This window comes from Diabrotica virgifera, chromosome 3 (genome assembly GCF_917563875.1).
Source record: "Diabrotica virgifera virgifera chromosome 3, PGI_DIABVI_V3a".
Classification (NCBI taxonomy): Eukaryota; Metazoa; Arthropoda; class Insecta; order Coleoptera; family Chrysomelidae; genus Diabrotica; species Diabrotica virgifera.
Window position 1 is genome coordinate 11,297,531 of NC_065445.1, and position 21,852 is coordinate 11,319,382.

The following is a 21,852-nucleotide window of genomic DNA, read 5'->3' on the forward strand; positions in this document are numbered from 1 at the left end:
ACCTTTAGCACAAAGGGATCGAAAGTAGTCTGACCATGTTTTGTTTTTATTAGTTCGTTTATATCTTTTCTTTGTCCTCTGATTATTCTTCATATTTCTTTTCGTGTTCCGTAGAAATCGTGTTCTATCTGTTTTGAGAAACTCTGCCAGAGTTCGCTTTTTATTTGTCTGACTTCTGTATTGTAAAAAGGTTTTCTTCTTTTCTTCACATTTTATCTTCATATCCGCTCTAAACCATAGAGTCTTTTTTTTTATACAGTGAGCACGTAAAGGTTGGAATAAATTCATTTTCTCGAGAATGGACGACTTTGGAAAAAAATCCCGAAACAGGTCAAATTTTGTTTTTAAATTACGACTTTTTGGCATATATATCATACTAGTGACATCACCCATCTTGGCGTGATGACGTCATCAATGATTTTTTTAAATAAGAATAGGGGTCGTGCGATAGCTCATTTTAAAGGTAATTTAATTCTCTATTCAGTAGTATAAACATTAACATAATTATTTATACAGAACGTCTAAAAAAAATTTTTTAAATTAAATTTATTGATATAAAAAGAAGAATGTATTTTATTTATTTAATTCAAAATATATTTTACTGCTCTCAGAAAACAGAAAAAAATGTTTATTTGAAAAATAATCATTGCTTTTCGCTTAAATTAAATTTCAAACTGTTAAGAGGCAAGTGGATGGCTGCTTTAATATTGAATTTAAGCAAAAAACAATATTTATTTATCAAATAAACATTTTTCCTGTTTTTTAATAGCAGTAAAATGTATTTTGAATTAAATAAATTACACACATTCTTCTTTTTATGTCAATAAATTAAATTCAAAAAAAAATTTTTTTGGACACCCTGTATAAATAATTATGTTATTGTTTATATTACTGAATAGAGAATTGAATTACCTTTCAAATGACCTATCACTCGACCCCTATTCTTATTTAAAAAAATCATCGATGATGTCATCACGCCCAGACGGGTGACGTCACTAGTATGATATATATGCCAAAAAGTCGTAATTTAAAAATAAAAATTGCCTTGTTTTGGTATTTTTTTGGTATATTAGTGTTCGTTACTTTCCTTTCGCCAAGTGATTCTGTTGCTGCGTTATTTATGATATGTTTGAGTTTTTGCTAGCTTTCCTCGATGTTATCGTTTTCTAATATTTCATTCTCAGCAATCCTGTCCGATATTCTTTAACTGTTAGGTCTGGATCCCGCGTATGAAAAAAAAGTTGATTAATAGCAAGCTGAAAATTTGTTAATAGCTTAAGGGTGTCTAGTCGGATAAACTTTGATATATGGGAACACTGGAACAGGGGCAGTTTTAATTGTGGAACAGGTTAAAAATTTGGAACAGTCAGACTATGAAAACGGCACATTTATTTTGTCCGACAGAACAGACTTAAACTCTCCGAACAGAGATTAAACTCTCGTGCAAAAATCAGACTGATATTTATCACCTGTCATAATTCCTGTCATTTGACATATTCTACATGTTCCACTCATTAAAACGCCCATTTGGTGATAAATAGCAGTCTGATTTTTGTATGAGAGTTTAATCTCTGTTCGTAGAGTTTAAGTCTGTTCTGTCGGACAAAATAAATGTGCCGTTTTCGTGGTATGACCGTTCCAAATTTTTAACCTGTTCCACAATTAAAACTGCCCCTGTTCCAGTGTTGCCATATATCAAAGTTTATCCATCTAGACACCCTTAAGCTATTAAAAAATTTTCAGCTTGCTATTAATCAACTTTTTTTTCATACGCGGGATCCAGACCATAAGTATTCCGTGGTATATGATAGGTATTTCCTTTGTATTATGTATGAATGAGATATTTCCTGTTATTAATTATATTATTTTGTAACCTATGTTCGAAAAAAAAAATTATATAAAAAAAGATTAAAAAAATAACAAAAAAAAGATTAAAAAATAATAATAAAAAAAAAGATTAAAAAAAATATTAAAAAAAAAGATTTAAAAAAATCACTAAGAGGTTCTAAATCTCCGAGAGGTTGAATCGGGTTTAGTTCCTATCGTAGTGAAAAAAAAATAACAATTAGCATAGTTGTATTTATTAACATAGTAAGTAGACATTGTTATTTGTAAACTTTATTTTTTATTATTCTTTATTTTTAAGTGTATACTGGACAATTTTGTATGAACGATTAATAATTTTATATGTAATTACGTGGCTAAAGGTTCTAAACCAAAAAAAAAGTATTCCGTGGATTTCGTAGTTAGTTTCTTTGCGTTGGTGCCTCTTTCTTGCGTGTGAAGTATTTCATGATGATTCTACCAACAAATTTCTACCTAATAAATAGTTCATCTTACTGCATAACTTTTCAAGCTATGTTCTATGTAACTGTTTATGTTATGTTCTTTGTATTCTGATTTCTTTTGTTGTGGGATTTATTATTTGTGTCTTATTACCAAGTAACTCATATACATGTACATCAAGTACAATGTAGAAACTTGAAACTTTTACGGATTGTAGCTAATGATATGAACTATACATAATTTCACTTTTTACGTTATGCTTCATAAATAAACATATATTTTTTTATATATAAATCGGCGTTTATTCGTGTCAAATTTCAATACGATACGAAACAAAACTTCAACCAAAACTCGAATTCAAAAAATTCGTGTTTTTATCGTAGTCTTAGAAAAAGCACCGGTAGAGACGTTTTGTGCTACAATTAACATTAGAATTCGTTTTGTCGTTAATTAATTAAACGCTTTTCTTTAGTTCAATCGTTTGGGTCAAATCTTTGGACGTTAATTTGACTGCCTTTTCTTCAATGCAAATGGCTAAAAATTTGCAGACATATGCATTCGCGGGAACAATACACGAATAGTCAATAAAAAAATTTTTTGTTTATTAATTGTTTAAATAAAAAAACGATTTTAACGGAAAACGCTTAAATTCTCTTGTTTTTTACAATGAAGAAACTTGAAACTTTTACAGATTGTAGCTAATTATATGAACTATACATAATTTCACTTTTTACGTTAATTGTTTACGTTATACTTCATAAATAAACAATAAAGTTTCAAATTTTTTGCCAATTCCGACTACTTTTCATGTTTGTACATCATATGATTTATGTATACATATTTTAATAAACATGCCGATATATTTTAATGTTTGAAAAGTGTAAGACTAAAAAGTAAAAAATAAAAAAATATGAAAAAAATATTTTTAAGAAACGCTTTTCTTTAGTTACGAGTGACTAAAATTAAACATATTATAAAAAAATCAACTAAAAAGCAAAAAATACAAAAAATTTAAAAAATCTAACATATTCGTTAAAGAAAAGCGTGGTGCGAAAACCGTTCATTCGATGAAGACGCGCCACGCTTTTCTTTGAACGAATGTGTTAGATTTTTTCAATTTTTTTTTATTTTTTGCTTTTTGGTTGATTTTTTTATATTATGTTTAATTTTAGTCACTCGTAACTAAAGAAAAGCGTTTCTTAAAAATATTTTTTTCATATTTTTTTATTCATTTTTATTTATCTAGCAACGTTATATATTATTATTATCTGCAATCCCATGCATCTATTCCCACTAGTTCTCCCTCTCTGTCTATCAGCTGCTAAAGTAGATTATGTATTTAAAATGCCTTCGTATATTTTCGTTGTTGTGCACTCAATTTAAAATGCCAACCAGTCTAAATTACCATTAGAATCTAACAGGATTTGCGAAAAGATTTATCACATGTATTATAAATTATGTACATATTTATGTAAGTATTTATAACGTTTTCCGGGATTTCTTTGCAACATTGTAAAGGTGATATTGATTTAAAGTTTCATTAGAACTATTTCCTTAATTTATTAGTAAGCCCAGTCTCGTCTTTTCAATTTCAATATTTAGCAACAATGAAGGCAGACCTCGATTTGTTTTAATTTTGCAGTATAATAGAGATGTTTTTAATCTAGTGCAACTAGTGAATCGGATCCGAAGAGTCATTCGGATCCTAATCCGAAGGATGTTTGAACCATTGTCAGTCAGATTCTAAAGGTTAATGAAGGAATATGAAAAAACGAACTTCTCGAGATATACTGGCTAGTAGAGTGGAGTTTGAAACTGCTTTCAATTGCCCTACATACTCTGTTATATAAATGTGAAACAATCATAATTCTAGAATCCAAGAATGATAAATATATTTTTAGAAGAGTGGAAGGCATTACAGACAGAGAAAAGACGACGTAAGGCAAGACGACGTAAAAAGAATCTAACAGAATACAGAAGAAATTAGAAACAACAGAATGCCTAAAACCTAAAAATGAAGATGAAGACTACATGTATTTGTAAACTAGTATATCACAAAATTAACACTGTTTAGGAAGGCACTGTTTCACCTGATATTTTAAGCAATAATAAGGAGGACAAACTTCGCCAACAAAAACAATATTACAGACCAACTACTTCAAGTAATAGCATATTATGCAGATGATCTAGTCATCATAGCAAAGACGAAGATGACACATAAAAGCAATCGAAAAATTAGATAAGGCAGCAAAGAGAATAGGGCTATAGATAAACGATCACAAAACAAAGTACATGACGATATAGCCCAAGGTACATCGTCCTTTTTGGAAGATGATTACAAAAGTCTTAAAAATGGTCTAAACTGCTTCGTTTGAGCGAGTCTACCACTTTCTGAGAAATTTCAGGGTGCAGGTTGGACGCGTTTCCGGGTGCCGCATCATTAACATATTTACGTTGTCGGACTAACGAAACGCGGCTGTAAATTTGTCGGACAAGAGATTGACAATATTTATTAATTAAATATAATTCTTTTAAATGGAAAATTAAGAGTTTTGTAATAACAAAATCGTAGAGAAAAGGAAGAAAAATAATGAGAACGATACTGAGCCACAATGTAACAAGTGGAAGAGAACGAACAATGGGAACAAATGCCGAAATTGAAGAAGAATTGAAGAGAGAAAATATAGTAAGATACACAACTATGGCCCAGGTGTAGAGAAAGGCCTAAAAGATAGCTGGATGATGTAGAAGAAGATATAAGAACATGAAGTATTAAAGACTGGAAAGTTCAGTGCAAGGATATGAAGACATAGAAAAGAATCACTACAACAAGGACACACAGCAAGCTTATAAATGACATAGAGGAGTAGTCAACCTCACCCAAGAATAGGATTTTGAACGCCATGGCGTTATCTATAATCCCTAGTGTGACCAACTCCAATTCAGTCGAATCCGGGACAATGCTGAAAAAAATACCTAAAATCCGGGACTTTTGAATGAAAATCGGGCCATTTGTTATTTTTTTAAATATAGGACTCTAATATCATCATTTTATTGGTTATTTAACATTTTTATGTTGACAATGATATTTTTGATGGGCCTAATCAAATGATACGCCCAAACACCTTCCCGAGCTGCTGTCTCTAAATCAATGCTCGATGAAGCTGTTGGCTTGAAAAATTAAGTCAATTTTTTGCTGCTGGACGCGGAGCAGATACCTCTTCGGTGTTTTTCACTTTTGATGTGACTTAGTATATCCGCTCTACCACTGTGGGCGATCGAAAATTCCTATCCACAAGTATCACACTTCATGTCACTGTTAGAGTTACTTTTTTTTTCAAAAATAGAAATTCTTCTTCCAATATTTTATTGAAAGTGTTTTTCTGTTTTTACTTTCTTGTGTTGGTTCCATATTCATATTAACAATAATAATATATTGGAATGAAAAAGTCAGGTCAAAAACAATAATTCCGAGATGGTCACTAATCGATTTTCGGATTCAAACTGATTACTGTACTGACAATAAAATAAATGTTTAGATAAAAAAAATCATATTGCAACGCAGCAGATTTGAATTTGGCTCAAAGCATGCAACGGTTTGGAAATTAATCATATTTCGCGAACGAACCCAAGAGGTTTATCTACTTAAAGTGGTTGACAAAACCGAAAAAAAAAAGATGCATCAGCAATCATTTCATTACATCGTTCGATGCGGCATGCGTGCCTAGGCATGATTAATTGTGACATGAATTATTATTGTTTTTGAATGGTCTTTTCGGAAGACGATAACTAAAAGACACAAATAAAAAAAATTCCACAGTTTTCGTTTTCTTTCATAGAACTATTAAAATTTATACCACGATAATTTTTTTTTTCGTCTCAACAATTTAATTTGATGTAAATTCTTAGAATAAAAACGAAAATATAGATTTTTACCAAAAAGTTGAAAATTCGGATGGCCCGGAAGCCTTCTCCGGGACGCCGGGACACAACTTCGTAATTCGGGCCATGTCCCGGATTTTTCGGGCTAGTTGGTCACACTAATAATCCCTAATGATTGTAATGCTTAATGAATGAATGAATGAATTATTTTGATTCGTTTAAGTGATTCGTTCCTTAGGACACACCTCTAGGGCGGCCTTAATTTTATATAATTTAGCGAATATATGCTAATTGACCATATGATCGGTTTTCACGCAATACCGGATCTATTCTTTAGCTACATAGTCAGCACTTTGGAATTTTTATGACACTTGCGATTAGAGGTGGGTGGTTGTTATGTATTGTGGATATTACCGTATTAGCACGATTAGAAGTTCAACAAACTTGTGGGATTTTTTATTTTTAAATTTGTGGGTTTTTCTTAAACTGCAAAACGGTTTTTAACGGCATTTAATGAATAAAATAATCATTTTCAGCAGACAAATCACAATAATGATCTATAAATAAATAGTGGCTGTATTGTAATTTTTTTACAAAAGGTACTTATACATTATACAATCGTCAATATTATTGGTTGCTTAGACGCCTTGAGGCCATGGTAAATCAGGTCAAACTGTGTACACTCCAAAAAGAATTTGATCAATTTAAGAGAAATTTGGGAATAAATAAAGCCAAATAATTGGACCAATAGGGAGAATGTTCCAAAAATTCCACCAGTACTGTATTGTCTTCTTTGTTCAACATAAATAAAAATTATATTTAGTAGTTCATCTACAAACGATCGTGTACACTTTCTTCTGGGAAAAAACTCAAAATATCCCCTCTTTCACTAAATAGGGGAGTGCATATAGATTTTCACCTCGGAAAAAATCAAACAAGATAGAACTTTTCGTAATTTCATTAAGAAATTTTTAAAAAACAACATATCAAAAAGTTCTACTCGAGAAGTGGGTGCTTAATTTTTTATTAAACAAATGAACTACGAAATTAGATGTTTTTTTAAGTAACTCCGAAAATATAAATTTTAGAAAAAAACTGACTTGACCATTGAAAAATTTTACAAAAAAACATTATATAAAGAATTTTCTAAAATTAAATCTGTATCTTCTATAATTTTTTATTTATAACGCTAAAGTCACCCTTCTTACAAACATTGGCGCACTGTAAACTAGCGTACGGCGAAGTGCACGGTTGAGTTATTTTAATGTAATTCTTTAACTAATGGATCAAATGAAATTTTACAAATATGAAAGAAGAATAATTAAGCTATCTTATGGTTATAATAAAAATAAGTAAAATGTATAGGCATAAGTACGGTGGGAGCGGAAAGTAAGCCATACATGAATTTTGTTTAAAAATTATTTAGAAATGTGTAACTAATACCATTTTTCTTATAAAACCCTCAATTTTGCACAACTTACGTTTCAAGCATCTTACTAAATGATGTTTCATTCAAAAAAATCTCAAAAATTTAATTCAAATGATATGACGTCTCAAAAAATGTAATTTTTGAAATCTTCGTAGTTTTATAGAATTACCACCACTTTAAGACGGTATTACTCAAGTTTGAACAGATCTATTTCAGTTTTATAAGTGCTTTTTTAAAGCTTAGGATGTAATCTTTAAAATGCACTGAATTATTTTACTTTAGAAATTAAATAGACTATTTCTTTTTGAGAAAATTAAGAAAGATAACAAAAACCGAAAATTACTACAGCTAAAAAAATGTTTATACAAAGTGATCAAAACTTGTTTCTGTAAAACTTACCTAAAATACATTTAATAATAAGCTTCAAAAATAATAAATTTTCAGCAAAAAAATTTTTTAGCTCTTATACAGTATGTCTGCGTAACTTGGAACCTAATGATAACTTTTTTATTATCAGTTTTACGAAAAAAAGTTATTCTTTATAAAATACTCTGCATCGTATATAACATAAGACGCAATCATCAAATATCAAATTTAATTAATTTTATACGAGGTATGTCAAAAATATGAATTTCACTCAAGAGTAAAGTACCATTACATTTCAGAATATCGAAAATTGTTATTAAGAAAAGTTGTTTGGAATTAGAAAATTTGTTTTAGTGTTCAATTACATCCTTCTAATTAAAATATTGTGAATAATAAAGGCACTTAACTCTTAAGAAAAATTCATATTTTTTACATACCTCGTATAAAATTAAAAAAGTTTGATATCTGATGGTTGCATCTTAGATTTTATACCAGGGAGAGCATTTTATGAATAACAACTTTTTTTCGTAAAAATGATAATAAAATAGTTATCATAATCATTGTAATAAAATGATGAGTATCCGTAATATGAGAAAAAATTGAAATTTTTTTTTTCGATTAGAATGATGTAATTGTATATTTAAACATAGTTTTTAATTTCAAACAACTTTTCATAATAGCATTTTTTTATATTCTGGAATATAAAGGTACTTTACTCTTTAACGAAATTCATATTTTTGACATAACTCGTATAAAATTAATATAACTTGATATCTGATGGTTGAGTTTTAGATTTTTGACTATCCAGAGCATTTTATGAAGAATAACTTTTTTTCGTAAAATTGATAATAAAAAAGTTTTCCATGTGGTTCCTAGCTACGCAGACATACTGTATAAGAGCTTCTGTATAAGAATTTTCAAATTTCAATTCCATATTGGGATTCAGCATAATCAAAAACAAAATAGAAACATATTTGATCAAAGTAAAATGATGAATTTAACGATATTTTTAAAATTATTTATACAAAACAATTGTTATTGTTTAAATAATTAACAAACAATTAGAGGCCAAATCTGCGAGTAAAACTTTTTACTTTAACATATTATAAGCTTGTTTGTTATTGCTTGCTTGTAGAAAAATATAAGCTTGTTTGAATTTTTCCGAAACATTGCATGTTTTCGTTCTAATTGCACTCCCCTAAAAACTATTATTTTATTTTGGTGTAATCATATTTGATTTAAAAAATGTGTTTTTTACAGATTCCTGCAGCAGATCTCGACAAGAGTTGGCATATTCCAAGACCCACACTAGCTCGAAGCTCAAAAAGCAGTCAAGGATCAACATCTAGCAATAATAGTACGCAAGTAAGTCAACAAAACACAAAAATATTACTAAAACAACAATTTTAGAACTAGACGACGTTTTGAAGAAAAAGCAAATGCATAAGAATAAAGAAAAATTAAAAAAACAAGTTAATAGGAATAAAAAAAACAAAATTACTCCAGTCCTCAGTCCGTCAGTATTAATCCACCTCTTGCCAATCTCCGCACTATAGAGGGCAGATTCTGTTACCTCAGTAAAAGATGCGTTTAACGTACTACAGACAGCTCTATCAACAGTAGACCAAGGCGCATCTGTAAAAATATTAGTACATTTGGATGTTGAGAGGTGACAGGTGACTCATATTTTTTTACAGAAATTGCTTGAAAATAACTCATATAATAATATTTGAGTTATCCTCCCACTCAAAAAAGTCCGGAACATTGTTTAAATAATCAAAATGTCAAAAAATTAAGGAAAAAATTCGATTTTTTTAATTATAACTTTAAAAGTATTCATTTCCGAGAAAAATTGCACTAACATAAAAGTTGCGTAATTAAATTTTCTACAATATACGATTGCTTAAAGATGTTAAAAATTGTCACCCTTGTTGCAAAATAGCAATAATTGCGAAAAACCCATAAAAAACAAGTATTCGCATTTTACGTTTTTCAACCATTTTATACTACAATTATTAGGACCTTCATATTTTACCCAGAAAAACTTTATGATATAGTAAAACAATACTGTAAATTTCATTAAGATCGGTTTAATAGATTTTGCAATCCAGCTTTCGCAAAAAAATTCATTTTTTCAAAATGTTGCAGGACTGAAAATAAAGCAGACAGCAAGTTGAATGTTTTTTTACATATAGAAGAATACTGTACCTTTTATTTGCAATTTGCAAAATTAAAATCGGTTAACTACCACGGCGTCTGGAATTTTTTTAAATAAACATTAATTTTTGCAGGACAGCGGATACGTTTGCTCTGATTGGGCATTCCAATGACCTTTGATAATGATTGATAAATTTTTAGTAAATTTTGATATAAATAAATAAATTTGTTTATTGCAAAATAAAAACACATACTCTGTCCTTTGAAATAACACTTTTAGCAGAAACTTTCTTTGTTCATATATTTTAACTTGGAGAATAAAAGTTTATTATTTTTAAACATATGCAATTGTTTAAACAATATTTCACAAACAATATTCAAAATAGTTTGATTTTTATGGAATTAAAATATTAAAATACAACAAAATATAAAGTAAGAGAATTATATGTTAGATAAATATTGAAAGAAAGGGTGGAAATCAACTTGTGCGAATCGAACACCGCTGTCCTGCGCGTAGCACCAAAAATTAATATTTATTTAAAAGAATTCCCGACGCCGTGGTAGTTAATCGATTTTAATTTTGCAAATTGCAAATGGAAGGTACAGTATTCTTCTACATGTAAAAAAATCATTCAACTTGCTATCTGCTTTATTTTCAGTCCTGCAACATTTTTAAAAAATTATTTTTTTTGCGAAAGCTGGATTGCAAAATTTATTTTGCAAAATCTGTTGAACCGATCTTAATGAAATGGACAGTAATGTTATATTATATCATAAAGTTTTTCTGGGTAAAATATGAAGGTCCTAAGTGTAGCATAAATGGTAGAAAAACGTAAAATGCGAATACTTGTTTTTTTTTTGTTTTTTTCGCAATTATTGCTATTTTGCAACAAGGGTGACAATTTTTAAAATTTTTAAACAATCCTATATTATAGGAAATTTAATTACGCAACTTTTATGTCAGTGCAACTTTTCTCGAAAGTAAATACTTTTAAAGTTATAATCAAAAAAAGAAAAAAATCGAATTTTTCGTTCATTTTTTGATATTTTGATTATTTAAACAATGTTCCGGACTTTTTGAAGTGGGAGGATAACTCAATTATTATTATATGCGTTAATTCCAAGCAATTTCTGCAAAAAATATGAGTCACCTCTCAACGTCCATCTCAAAACAGATGCGCCCTGAACTACAGAGCTAGAGACCTTTAAAACTTCTTGCCATTGCCTAGATCAGATGCTCACCAGGCGTATCAAGAAAAAAAATCCATTCTTCCTAGCCAAGCTTCTACACTTGGCTGGCAACTAACTTTCTTATGAGTATCATGACGTCATAGAAGAATCTCCCCTTAAGGCGCATTTAAATCAAAGCGAACACGAACGAAGGAACGAACGAATTCGTTCGTTAACTTTATTGTATTTGTACAGCGAATCGAGCACGACCGAACGAATTCGTTCGCATTCGCACATGTTCCAACCGATGTCGGTAAGTGAGCGAATCATCAAAGGAAATCGTTGTTCAATGTGGACAGTGGATAGACGGTAGCGAACGAATTCGTTTAGAAGTACTGATTTGTATCCCTGTGTAGGTGTGAAAACATAATTTTGCAATAAGGAATATGCCTATGAAACCCAAAATCGAAGCTATATAAAATAATAAACAGAAAAACTGATGCTTGTTTTAACATTTTTCTATAGGAATGGGTTGTGATGTCTCTGAACTAAAAAATGAATTAGCTTCTGGCATCATTTAGACGAGAAAGACAAAAAGAGGGTTCGAAGTGGTTTGCTTTTAAAAGCCTAATGTTTTTATTGGATACATTTCAACCCAGAAACACTAATGAGGTAACCAAATCAAATTAATTGCTAAAATTAATTAAAAGCAAATTTATTTTGATACACCAATTATACAATTTATTATTTAAACATAATATAGTCATAATGTGGTCATAATATCAAGAGCAAGTAACTTTTTCTAGGAAAAATTTTAAGAAAGCTGGTTCTTTATTATGTTATTTTCTAAGCTCCCCTCAAAGAGCGTATAATACCTGCTACCTGCTATTTTTGTAAGCTTTTATTGTATTAAAATTTACCCAGCAAGAAACACGAAAATAAACTTAAACACAATGTGTGACTGGCACTGGCCCATCTTAAAAACATCTGCGGGCAATATGCACTCCCGATCATCAACGAATGCGAACGTTCGCTTCAATGTAAATTACTCTACTTTGTAGCGAACGAATGACCAAGCGAACACCTACGAATTCGTTCGTTCGTTCGTTCGTTCGTGTTCGCTTTGATTTAAATGCGCCTTTAGATATCGTAGATAACATTAAGGTGCAAGCCAAAAATTCTGATTCAAGAACCGTTCCAATGTATAGATGATAACGTACAAGGTGCTGTTCTAGCCATAGTTTGTGTTGGCTTCTCTATCCAAAACAAAAACTCTTAACCTTCTCGCTCACCTTCAACTCCACCGATACCGATAGTTCTGGCACTCTCAGGTTCAAACTTCAGGTAGAACTAATTCCATACAACGACCCATGTGTCTGGAGAACAGTGTTACCACTACACAAGGGCGTTGTTTACATATCTTCTTCTTGGATGTTCTTCCTGGAACTCGCTTTCCACATGTTTTTCCTCGCTTGTAGGATGACATCACAATTTTTAGCTCCTGTTTTTTTTTTAAGTCAAATAAACTCAGACGTCAGCAATTCTGTTTTTATAGTGTTTCTGTGTTTCTCCAGAGTTGTATAATATTAATATTATTATGTCGTTGTGTTATAATCATCACCTCAAAATATTTGTATTCCGATTGCTAATAGACAAACAAATAAAAAATCGTATAACTACGTAAATAACAACTTCTATTCTTCATATTTATTGTAGAACATTCCACATTCGTGTGATCATTCGCTAATAGAAGACCATAAATTATGCACACGCTTTTTCTGTGCAGTGCTGAGGATGATTTGTTCAGCGGTCATAATAAATCGTTAACGGTGCGATAAAATTTAGAGATTCAGCCATAAACCTTCATTGTGAATTTGTTCTTGGTCAAGTTCAAGTTGAAGGATGACTTTTTCAGTCCGATTTCAAGGTAAAACAATAGTAATTGTTGTTACTTAATTAAAATTTATGTGTACATAAATTAACTGAGGCAGTATACTGTGTGTAGGCGAATATATATATTTTAATTACATCCAAGAAGACATTATACTTGACTATTCTAAACGGGAGATAAGCCACAATTTAACTAAAAAATGATTTTATTAACGTTTCGACGTCCAAATAGGACGCCGTTGTCAAAATACAAAATATTAGTAAATTAAACAAATATGTTGGTGCTAAGTAAAAAATTCTTCTAATAATTTCATTTAATTTGACTCATTTATATCGGTAATTCAGACATATTTATATTAAACATTTTAAAGTAGAAGACTTTAAAATTATATTGCCAATATTTATGAGTTGCGTTCCTGAGACGACTTTACTGAAAGATAGTTCATTCGATTACATGAACTCAACCCCACTCAAGAATATCAAAAATATCAATATATTTTGAGAGTAAACTAAATGTAAAACCAAATACTTAGGATGTCGGGATAGTATCACGAGATTTTTTCCTGATGCTCCTCGTAATTTACTATTGAATCTCTAACGCGAGAATTTTACTGTCACCGTTGCATGTGGTTGTCTTTTTAAAGACAGATCACTTACTATGATTTTTTGTGACGGATATTCTTGAATTGGGGTTGATTCATGTAATCGAATGAACTTTCTTTCAATAAAGTCGTCCCAGGAATGCAACTCATAAATATTGGCAATATCATTTTAAAGTTTTCTACTTTAAAATCTATAATATATGTCTGAATTACCGATATAAATAAGCCAGATTGAATTTAATTATTAGAAGAATTTTTTACTTACCAACAACATTTTAATTTACTAATATTTTTTATTTTGACAACGACGTCCGATTTGGACGTCGAAACAGTAATAAAATCATGTTTTAGTTAAATTGTGGCTTATTTCCCATTTAGAATAGTTAATTATAAAAATGCCACAAGGAAATAGATAGTGGGTTTGCAGTGGGATCTTAGACTATATATAACACGAAAAATATCAGAGTTTTATTTTGATTTTCATTACACTGTGAAACTCAAACAACAATTTTTATTAATCCAGATCACAATGGATTTACTAATAAATAATATATTTCTTTCAGAGCGTACGATCTGGTTCACTTCTTCTAACAGCAGCCAATCTAGCCCAAATCCATCATCTTCAACATCCGCCCGACGTCGAGAACCCCCCACCAACGACGGAGGCGTCGACACGTGACCAAAACATCCGGTACTATCTCCAAAGTCAGTCCGTAGACGGTATCGACCACCTACCGCCATCTATCGACGTCAATAAGAAGAAAGAACCAGACACCGTCTCGGTAGCCAGCAGTACACATTTCACGGTTGTCAACGTCAACACCAGACAAAAACAGCCGCAGAGGAGTTTCTGTAGGAAGCACCAGTTGACGATATTGGTACTGACGATGTCTACTATATTTACTATAGGAATTATGGCGGCCATATTGCTTTTAGAATGTAAGTATCCGATATGTTACAACCTTGTAACATATCGCCAAAAACCTTACCATCATCATGAATTAACCTATATGTGTCCACTGCTGAACGTAGGCCTCATGTGCTTTATATCATCCATCCATCTAGTCGGTGGTCGTCGTCCAAAGACATATTTGATTTCCAATACGGCCATAATATATTTCTTGGCTTCTGTACCATTAGTTCTTAGCTTTTAAATGTATCTTTACCGTACCTCTATAGTACGTTCTTTAACGGTAAAATATTGCAAAATCTCTAAATTTTAAAGAACCGCTTAGACATAAAATTTGGCATACACATAGCTAATAAGTCAAAGAAAAAAAGTGATATTGTGCCGATATGTGCTTTTGCCCTGGAGGTGAGTTTCACCCCTTCTCGGGGGTGAAAAAATATATTATGTCCAAAATAACTTCGGAATTCGATAAACTGACTAATTCTAAGCAACTTTTGTTCTATAGAGTTTCTTCAATAAGTCAATACTTTTCGAGTTATTTGCGAGTGAATATTTTAATTTTTCAACAAAATAACCACGTTTTTAGATGGTTTTTCGCAAATAACTCAAAAAGTAAGTATTTTGTCGAAAAAAATATTCTTAATAAAAATATAAATTATAAAAAAGTGAAAAAAGTGGTGCATATATGAAGTGTGTAGACCCAGTAGAATCAAATTTGTAGCTAATGAAAAGTAGGTTCTTATTCGTCAAATTCCAAATCGAATATTTCATCGAGAAATAACCAAAAAACGGAACACTTTTTGGGGAACACTCTACAACTTTTTTAAAGCGTTTAAAAAAAGGTTTATTTTTTTAAGCCGCTAGCATTAAAAGTAAGTGAGTTACGCTCAAAATATTGTTGGTCCCTTTTATTTTTTGGTAAAAAGAATCGCGAAAAGCACCCCCTAATTAGCATCCCAAATAAAGTTAATCGTTACCGCTTCACAAGTTACTTTGATTATTTAATCTTTATACGATCTGTAAGTTTCATCAGTTCAAAGTGCTTTTCTTTAAAGGCTGTAGTTAAAATGGCTTGAACGAGTCACTAATCCCGAGTGTATACAAACTTTAAACAGCCATAGCATAACCAATTTTTTTCTAACAGGAAAACAAAAAATCTAAAATACCCAGAAAAGCAAAACGTACATTTTATTACTCTTTGAGATTTTTGGTATTATTAATAATTTTTAAGTTATTTTGAAAAAAAGCATTTTTTTCAAAATTAAAAATTTTAAAAATTTTACTTTAAAACCAATTTTTTTCAAAAATAAGCACGTTGAATCAATGAAACTTACAGATCATATAAACACAATATAAATAAAGCAACTTGTGAAGCGGTAACGATTAATTTTATTTAAGTTGTTAATTAGGAGGTAATTTTCCCGATTTTTTTACCAAATCAAAAGTGACCAACTGTATTTTGAGCTTAACTTGCTTACATTTGATACTAGAATCTTCTTTTATAAAAATAGAAATAAAGCTTTTTAAACTCTTTAAAAAAGTTGTAATGAATTGTTTCTAAAAAGTTCTTCATTTTTTGTGTATTTCACGTTAAAATATATTTATTTGAAATTTGGCGAATATGAACCCATTTTTCTTTAGCTATAACTCTGCTTCTAGAGACTTCATGTAAACATTTTTTTTTCACTTTTTTACAAGCTCTATGTTTGCTAAGAATAGTTTTTTCGATAAAATACTTACTTTTTGAATTATTTGCGAAAAATGGTCTAAAAACGTGTTTGTTTTTTGTTAAAAAATGAACATATTCACTCGCAAATAACTCGAAAAATATTGACTTAGTGAAAAAACTGCATAGAGTAAAAGTTGGTTAGAATTAGTCAGTTTATCGAATTTTGAACTTATTTTGGACATATATTTTTTCACCCCCAAAAAGGGGTGAAACTCACCCCTAGGGCAAAAGCACATACCGTCACAATATCACTTTTTCTCTTTGACATGTTGGCTATGCGTATGCCAAATTTCATGTCAATCCAAACGGTTCTTTAAAATTTACAGCAAAAACCGTCAAATAATGTACTACTAAAAAACCATAAATTATTAAAACTTGTCATATTAAGAAAACGGTTATTTACATAATATCTATGATCTCGAACCCTTCACATTCAGCATTTCAGATTTTCTATATTTGTACATATCTGAATTGACAGTTAATTTAGTTCAAGCCTCATAAAAACAATTGAAGCGAGCCTCTGATAAAATTTAGACCCAAAGCACTAATTTACGCGTATGTAATATAGTTTAAATTTCCATTTATGGTCATTCGAGCCGTACCCATACATTTTTTGTCTCTCTAACTCTACCAAAAGGTTTTCATAACTCTCCTAGCTGCAAATCCATAAAAAACTTCGTTACAAATATCCGTTAAAACCGTTGAAACGTTATTTTCTTCCTATTATTTTATTATAATACTTTTTACAAAAATTAATCTCAAACACCAGTTTTTATTATTTTATTTAATGTCAACTCATTGTTTCAGTGAGGGCCCAGAATCAAAGGTATTGAATACCTACAAAAGTACAAGGAATTTCCTAAGATGGCATTTAGTGAAGGAGAAAAGCAGCAACAATTTTCCCTGCCTTCATATCAGTTTTCATAAATGAAAAATGATCCATCCAAACCAGGAATATATGTTTAGCAACTCGCCAATCGATAAGAGGACAGGCAGTTGAATACAACTATATGGAACAAGATGCGAAAAGAGGATGATAATTGTTAAGACGAAAAAGATATTTTGCCAGATAAATTTCTAACAGACTGTATGTCAAATTATGCATATAAAATTGTAGTTTTCTTCTTGGTCTTAAAAAACCAGATGATCATTTGTTTTTGTGCAAGTTTTGTGTTGATTTCATTCATTTATGAGAGCAAGATGAGAAGTTCTCGATGTATGAAAGGATATTCTATTTACTTCGTCTTTACCAGCAAGTTCTGTCTGATGAGCTAATGATAGCGAAACACTTGTCACAGAATGGCAGGTAAACGAGGTCTGAATATTCCTTTTCGTATATCATTTACAGAAAATTATAGCTTTAGGTGTACCTATTTCAAATTATTTATTTGTTATGTCAAAACGTACAAGTTTACTCTCATTATTTTTTTTTTGTACCATCTATGGGTTCAGGAAAGAACTTTTCATGCTGCCCTAGTAAAAAACGCACACTTTAGCCCCATCAATAACACCAACCTTTATAATATACATTTCAATTTGTATCTTTTTTGCAAAATGCCTATCTTTAGTATTATTTATACTTATTTAAAATGTTAGTTACTTTAAAATTTGAAATTATCTTACCAATGGTACCAAAACTGTTTTAAACAATAGATAAAGAATTGTACAATAGTCTACCAGGAGTACCGTAATGTTTAAAAGTACCGAATAGGAACTACAATGTGTTATTTTTTACCTTATTCAGTTTGATAAAGTGGTGTCTATTTCTTCCATTTAAACGTTTAGAGTTATACAAGGGATGTTCAGAAAGTAAGAATATATTAAAAATCTAAAAATAGGAACCTATTAAAAATAATAATAATATATAAAACTACGACGATGGAAAGAGTACATCGAGGAACTATTTCATGACCAGAGAGAAGTTAGTACATCTGTAGATAGCCAAACCGGAGATGTGGGCCCAGAGATAACCAAATCAGAGGTTAGTCACGCAATAGACTCTATGAAAACCAATAAATCTGCTGGTCCAGATGAATTACCTAGCGAGCTGATAAAGTTGGTCAACGAGAAAAACCTGGACATAATAGTGGAACTGTTCAACGCTATCTATACTACGAGAATCATTCCTAGAGAAATGTTGACATCAGCATTTGTGTGTTTGCCAAAGAATGCAGTGACTACCGAACCATAAGCTTAATGTCACGTATGTACCTTGAAAATTCTGCTGAAAATTATCCACGCAAGAATACACTCTAAACTGGAGCTGGATATTAGTGACACTCAATATGGGTTCCGCAATGGTATGGGTACCAGAGAGGCATTATTCTCCTTCAACGTGCTGACACAGAGATGTTTGGATGTTAACCGTCCTCTTTACGTCTGTTTTATAGACTACAATAAAGCGTTTGATAAAGTAAAACATGATCGACTCATGGAAATTCTTAAAACTAAAAACCTAGATGAAAGAGATTTAAGACTAATAACACACCTCTATTACAATCAGCGAGCAATAGTAAGAATTGAAAAAGAAACATCTGAAGAAATGGAAATAAAGAGAGGAGTCAGGCAAGGCTGGATACTATCACCTCTATTATTTAACGCTTATTCTGAAGAGGTAATGCGAGAAACTCTGGAAGAGGAAACAGTCGGCATAAGAGTAAATGGAGTCTTAGTTAACAACATTAGATATGCAGATAATACAGTAATAATAGCCGATAGTTTACAAGACCTGCAAAGACTCATGAGTAAAATAGTAAGGTGTAGTAGGGAGTACGGACTCTCTCTTAATATCAAAAAGACGAAGTTTATGAAAATTAGTAAAAACAACCATAATACTAACGAAATCTTAATAGTAGAGGATCAACAGATCGAAAGAGTAAAAAAGTACACTTACCTAGGAACACTTATAACAGAAAATAATGACTACACTCAGTCCCGGCGCTAGGGTGTGAGACGCCCGCCTGCAGAACTAGTTTAGGTGCCCTTAGATTTTTTTTAATTAGTATTTTGTATAACACCAGCACAAAAAAACTCATTTTGGCGCCCCCCAAAAAGGGGCGCCCGCCTGCAGTGCATCCCTTGCAGGCCCGTTATCGCCGGCCCTGACACTACACTGCAGAAATCAAAGTCAGAATCGAAAAAGCACGTTCTAATTTTATGAAAATGAAAAAGGTCCTACGTAGCAAAGATTTAACATTAGTTTTTAAAGTACGCCTAACAAAATGTTACGTATACAGTGTACTATACTATGGAGTGGAATCATGGACGTTGAATGTAGAGACAATGAGACGACTTAAGGCCTTTGAAATGTGGACTTAGAGAAGATTTATGAGGGTTTCCTGGGTAGACAGAGTTACGAACAACGAAGTACTGAGAAGAATAGGTAAAGAGAAGGAAGTTGAACTTACAATTAAAGAAAGAAAACTACAGTATCTCGGACATGTGATGCGGGGCGAGAAGTATGGCACCCTGCCACTCATAATGCAAGGTAAGATAGATAGCAGAAGAAGCATCGGAAGAAGACGAATTTCATGGCTGAAGAACCTGAGAGAATGGTTTGGATGCAGCTCAAAACAACTATTTAGAGCTACTGCCTCAAAAATTAAAATAGCTATGATGATTGCCAACCTCCGTAGCGGAGATGGCATCTGAAGAAGAAGAAGGTACCTATATTGTTAATAGTGCCGAAATATCTTAAATAACATGTTTTATTTTCTTATAATGTTTAGGGATATACAAGAGACATCCAGAAAGTATTTTTCGTAATCTTGATAAAAAACTCGTCATCCTAAAGGTACTATTCATACAAAAACTCCTCAAATTTAAATGATAATTTGAGAGTGTTATGTCCAAGGAATAGATAAGAAACTCACAATGTTCAACACAAACCACACGAGTGACTGCTACATTAGAGTTAACTACATTAGAGTCTCGTTAGCCACTCCTTTCTTTCACGTGATATCACGTGATGGAATATTTAGTGGAGTAATAAACGAACCATGAAGAACATTCGCATGTCTTCTTCTTCTTAATGTTCCTATCGGTACCGAATATTGGAGATCATCTTGGTACTTAATCTTTATCTTCTTTTTCCTTGACCCCACTTTCCAAATATTCTTCCTTGCAGGATGTCTTGTAGGAAGGCACACCTGGATTCATTTCACACAATGTGTTCAAAAACTTTCGAGAGTTGATAAAAATACAGAAGTAGGTAGTATCCCAAAACCCAGTAAAATAGGAGAAAGAAAACCAGGAAGAGCCAAAATGAGCTGCCAAAAAATTTGATAAAGAAATGAGGGAAATGCCTAATTAAGGTTGAGACTTGAAGATCTCAGAGTACACTGTAAAACGAGCAATCTTCTATCAATTGCAAACGTAGTTTGAAGTTATCTATAAAGATACTTTTTCAAAAATAAAGCTGCAGAAAATGTTTGGGAAGAAATAGAACCCTTTAAAAAGCTTATACATGTTCTAAAATAGGAATCAGCAAACCTAACGTTTTCCTCAAAAAGATTTGCTGATGCCTCTTCTAGCTTAACGAATATTATAATCAACAGTTGTAGTAAGATGTAGATAATAATTTTACTGTGATAATGATTGAACGAGTGTCGTAAAATTTATTTATATTTATCTAATTTCTGAATGTCATGTGCAGATTATTCAGAGATGTACGTAGTAAATTTGTTTAAAATTAAAAATTATTCATATTGTTGTAGTTTTAATTTTCATCCTACTCGTATATGTAGTTACTAAAAGAAAAGAATAATTGTACCAAATAATAAGATATAAATAATTGTAGAGCACATAAATTAGGTGAGTATTAAAATCACTATGACAGGAAAAGAAAAGAGTTAAAAAATAACGAATCACATCTGATTAATTGGACAAGTACTTCTAAAGACTTTTAAATGAAGACAGGCAAAATTACAAGAGAACAACGAAACTCATGAAATAAATATTCCACTATATGAATAACATCAAAAGAAGTAGAAGATATTATGTAAATCATTAAAAAATAATAAGGCACCTGGTCCAGGAAACATCTCTGTTGAGATAATAAAATACAGTACAGCAAAATTATACGAAAGCCTAGCCCAACTTTTCTAAAGTTTTATTACTTAATGGAACAGAAATTCTAGAAGAATGGAAGACATCATTCATATCTACCATACACAAGAAAGGTAGAAGCTGAACGACAGTGACAATTATAGAGGCATCACTGTGACAAACTCAGTCAGTAGAATATACAGAAAAGTGATTAAAGGTAGAATAGAAAATGAATACAAAGATATAGAAGCCGACGGCCAACTGGGATTCAAGGCAGGTTGACTAGTTATTCTGCCTCACACAGGTTATTAAAAAAAGTTTCTGTTAACCAGGAAGTACAATTATTGTATGTAGACTTGAGAAAGGCATATGACAGTATCCCACA

The 21,852-nt window shown here is 31.2% G+C and overlaps 2 protein-coding genes across 2 annotated transcripts in view; one reads left to right on the forward strand and one right to left on the reverse strand.

Moving 5' to 3' along the window:
• The window catches only part of LOC114324183 (uncharacterized), a 61,571-nt gene extending 40,444 nt beyond the window's left edge, over positions 1-21,127 (forward strand). Inside the window, exons 2-4 of the mRNA XM_028271941.2 lie at positions 9,224-9,328; positions 14,346-14,721; positions 17,229-21,127. Coding sequence (XP_028127742.1) covers positions 9,224-9,328; positions 14,346-14,721; positions 17,229-17,254 — 507 coding nt within the window. The 3' untranslated portion in view covers positions 17,255-21,127. The remainder of the gene's footprint in view (positions 1-9,223; positions 9,329-14,345; positions 14,722-17,228) is intronic.
• LOC114324174 (nuclear migration protein nudC) overlaps positions 1-21,852 on the reverse strand; it is a 332,585-nt gene that overhangs the window by 305,698 nt on the left and 5,035 nt on the right. The gene's annotated exons all lie outside the window — the stretch shown is intronic.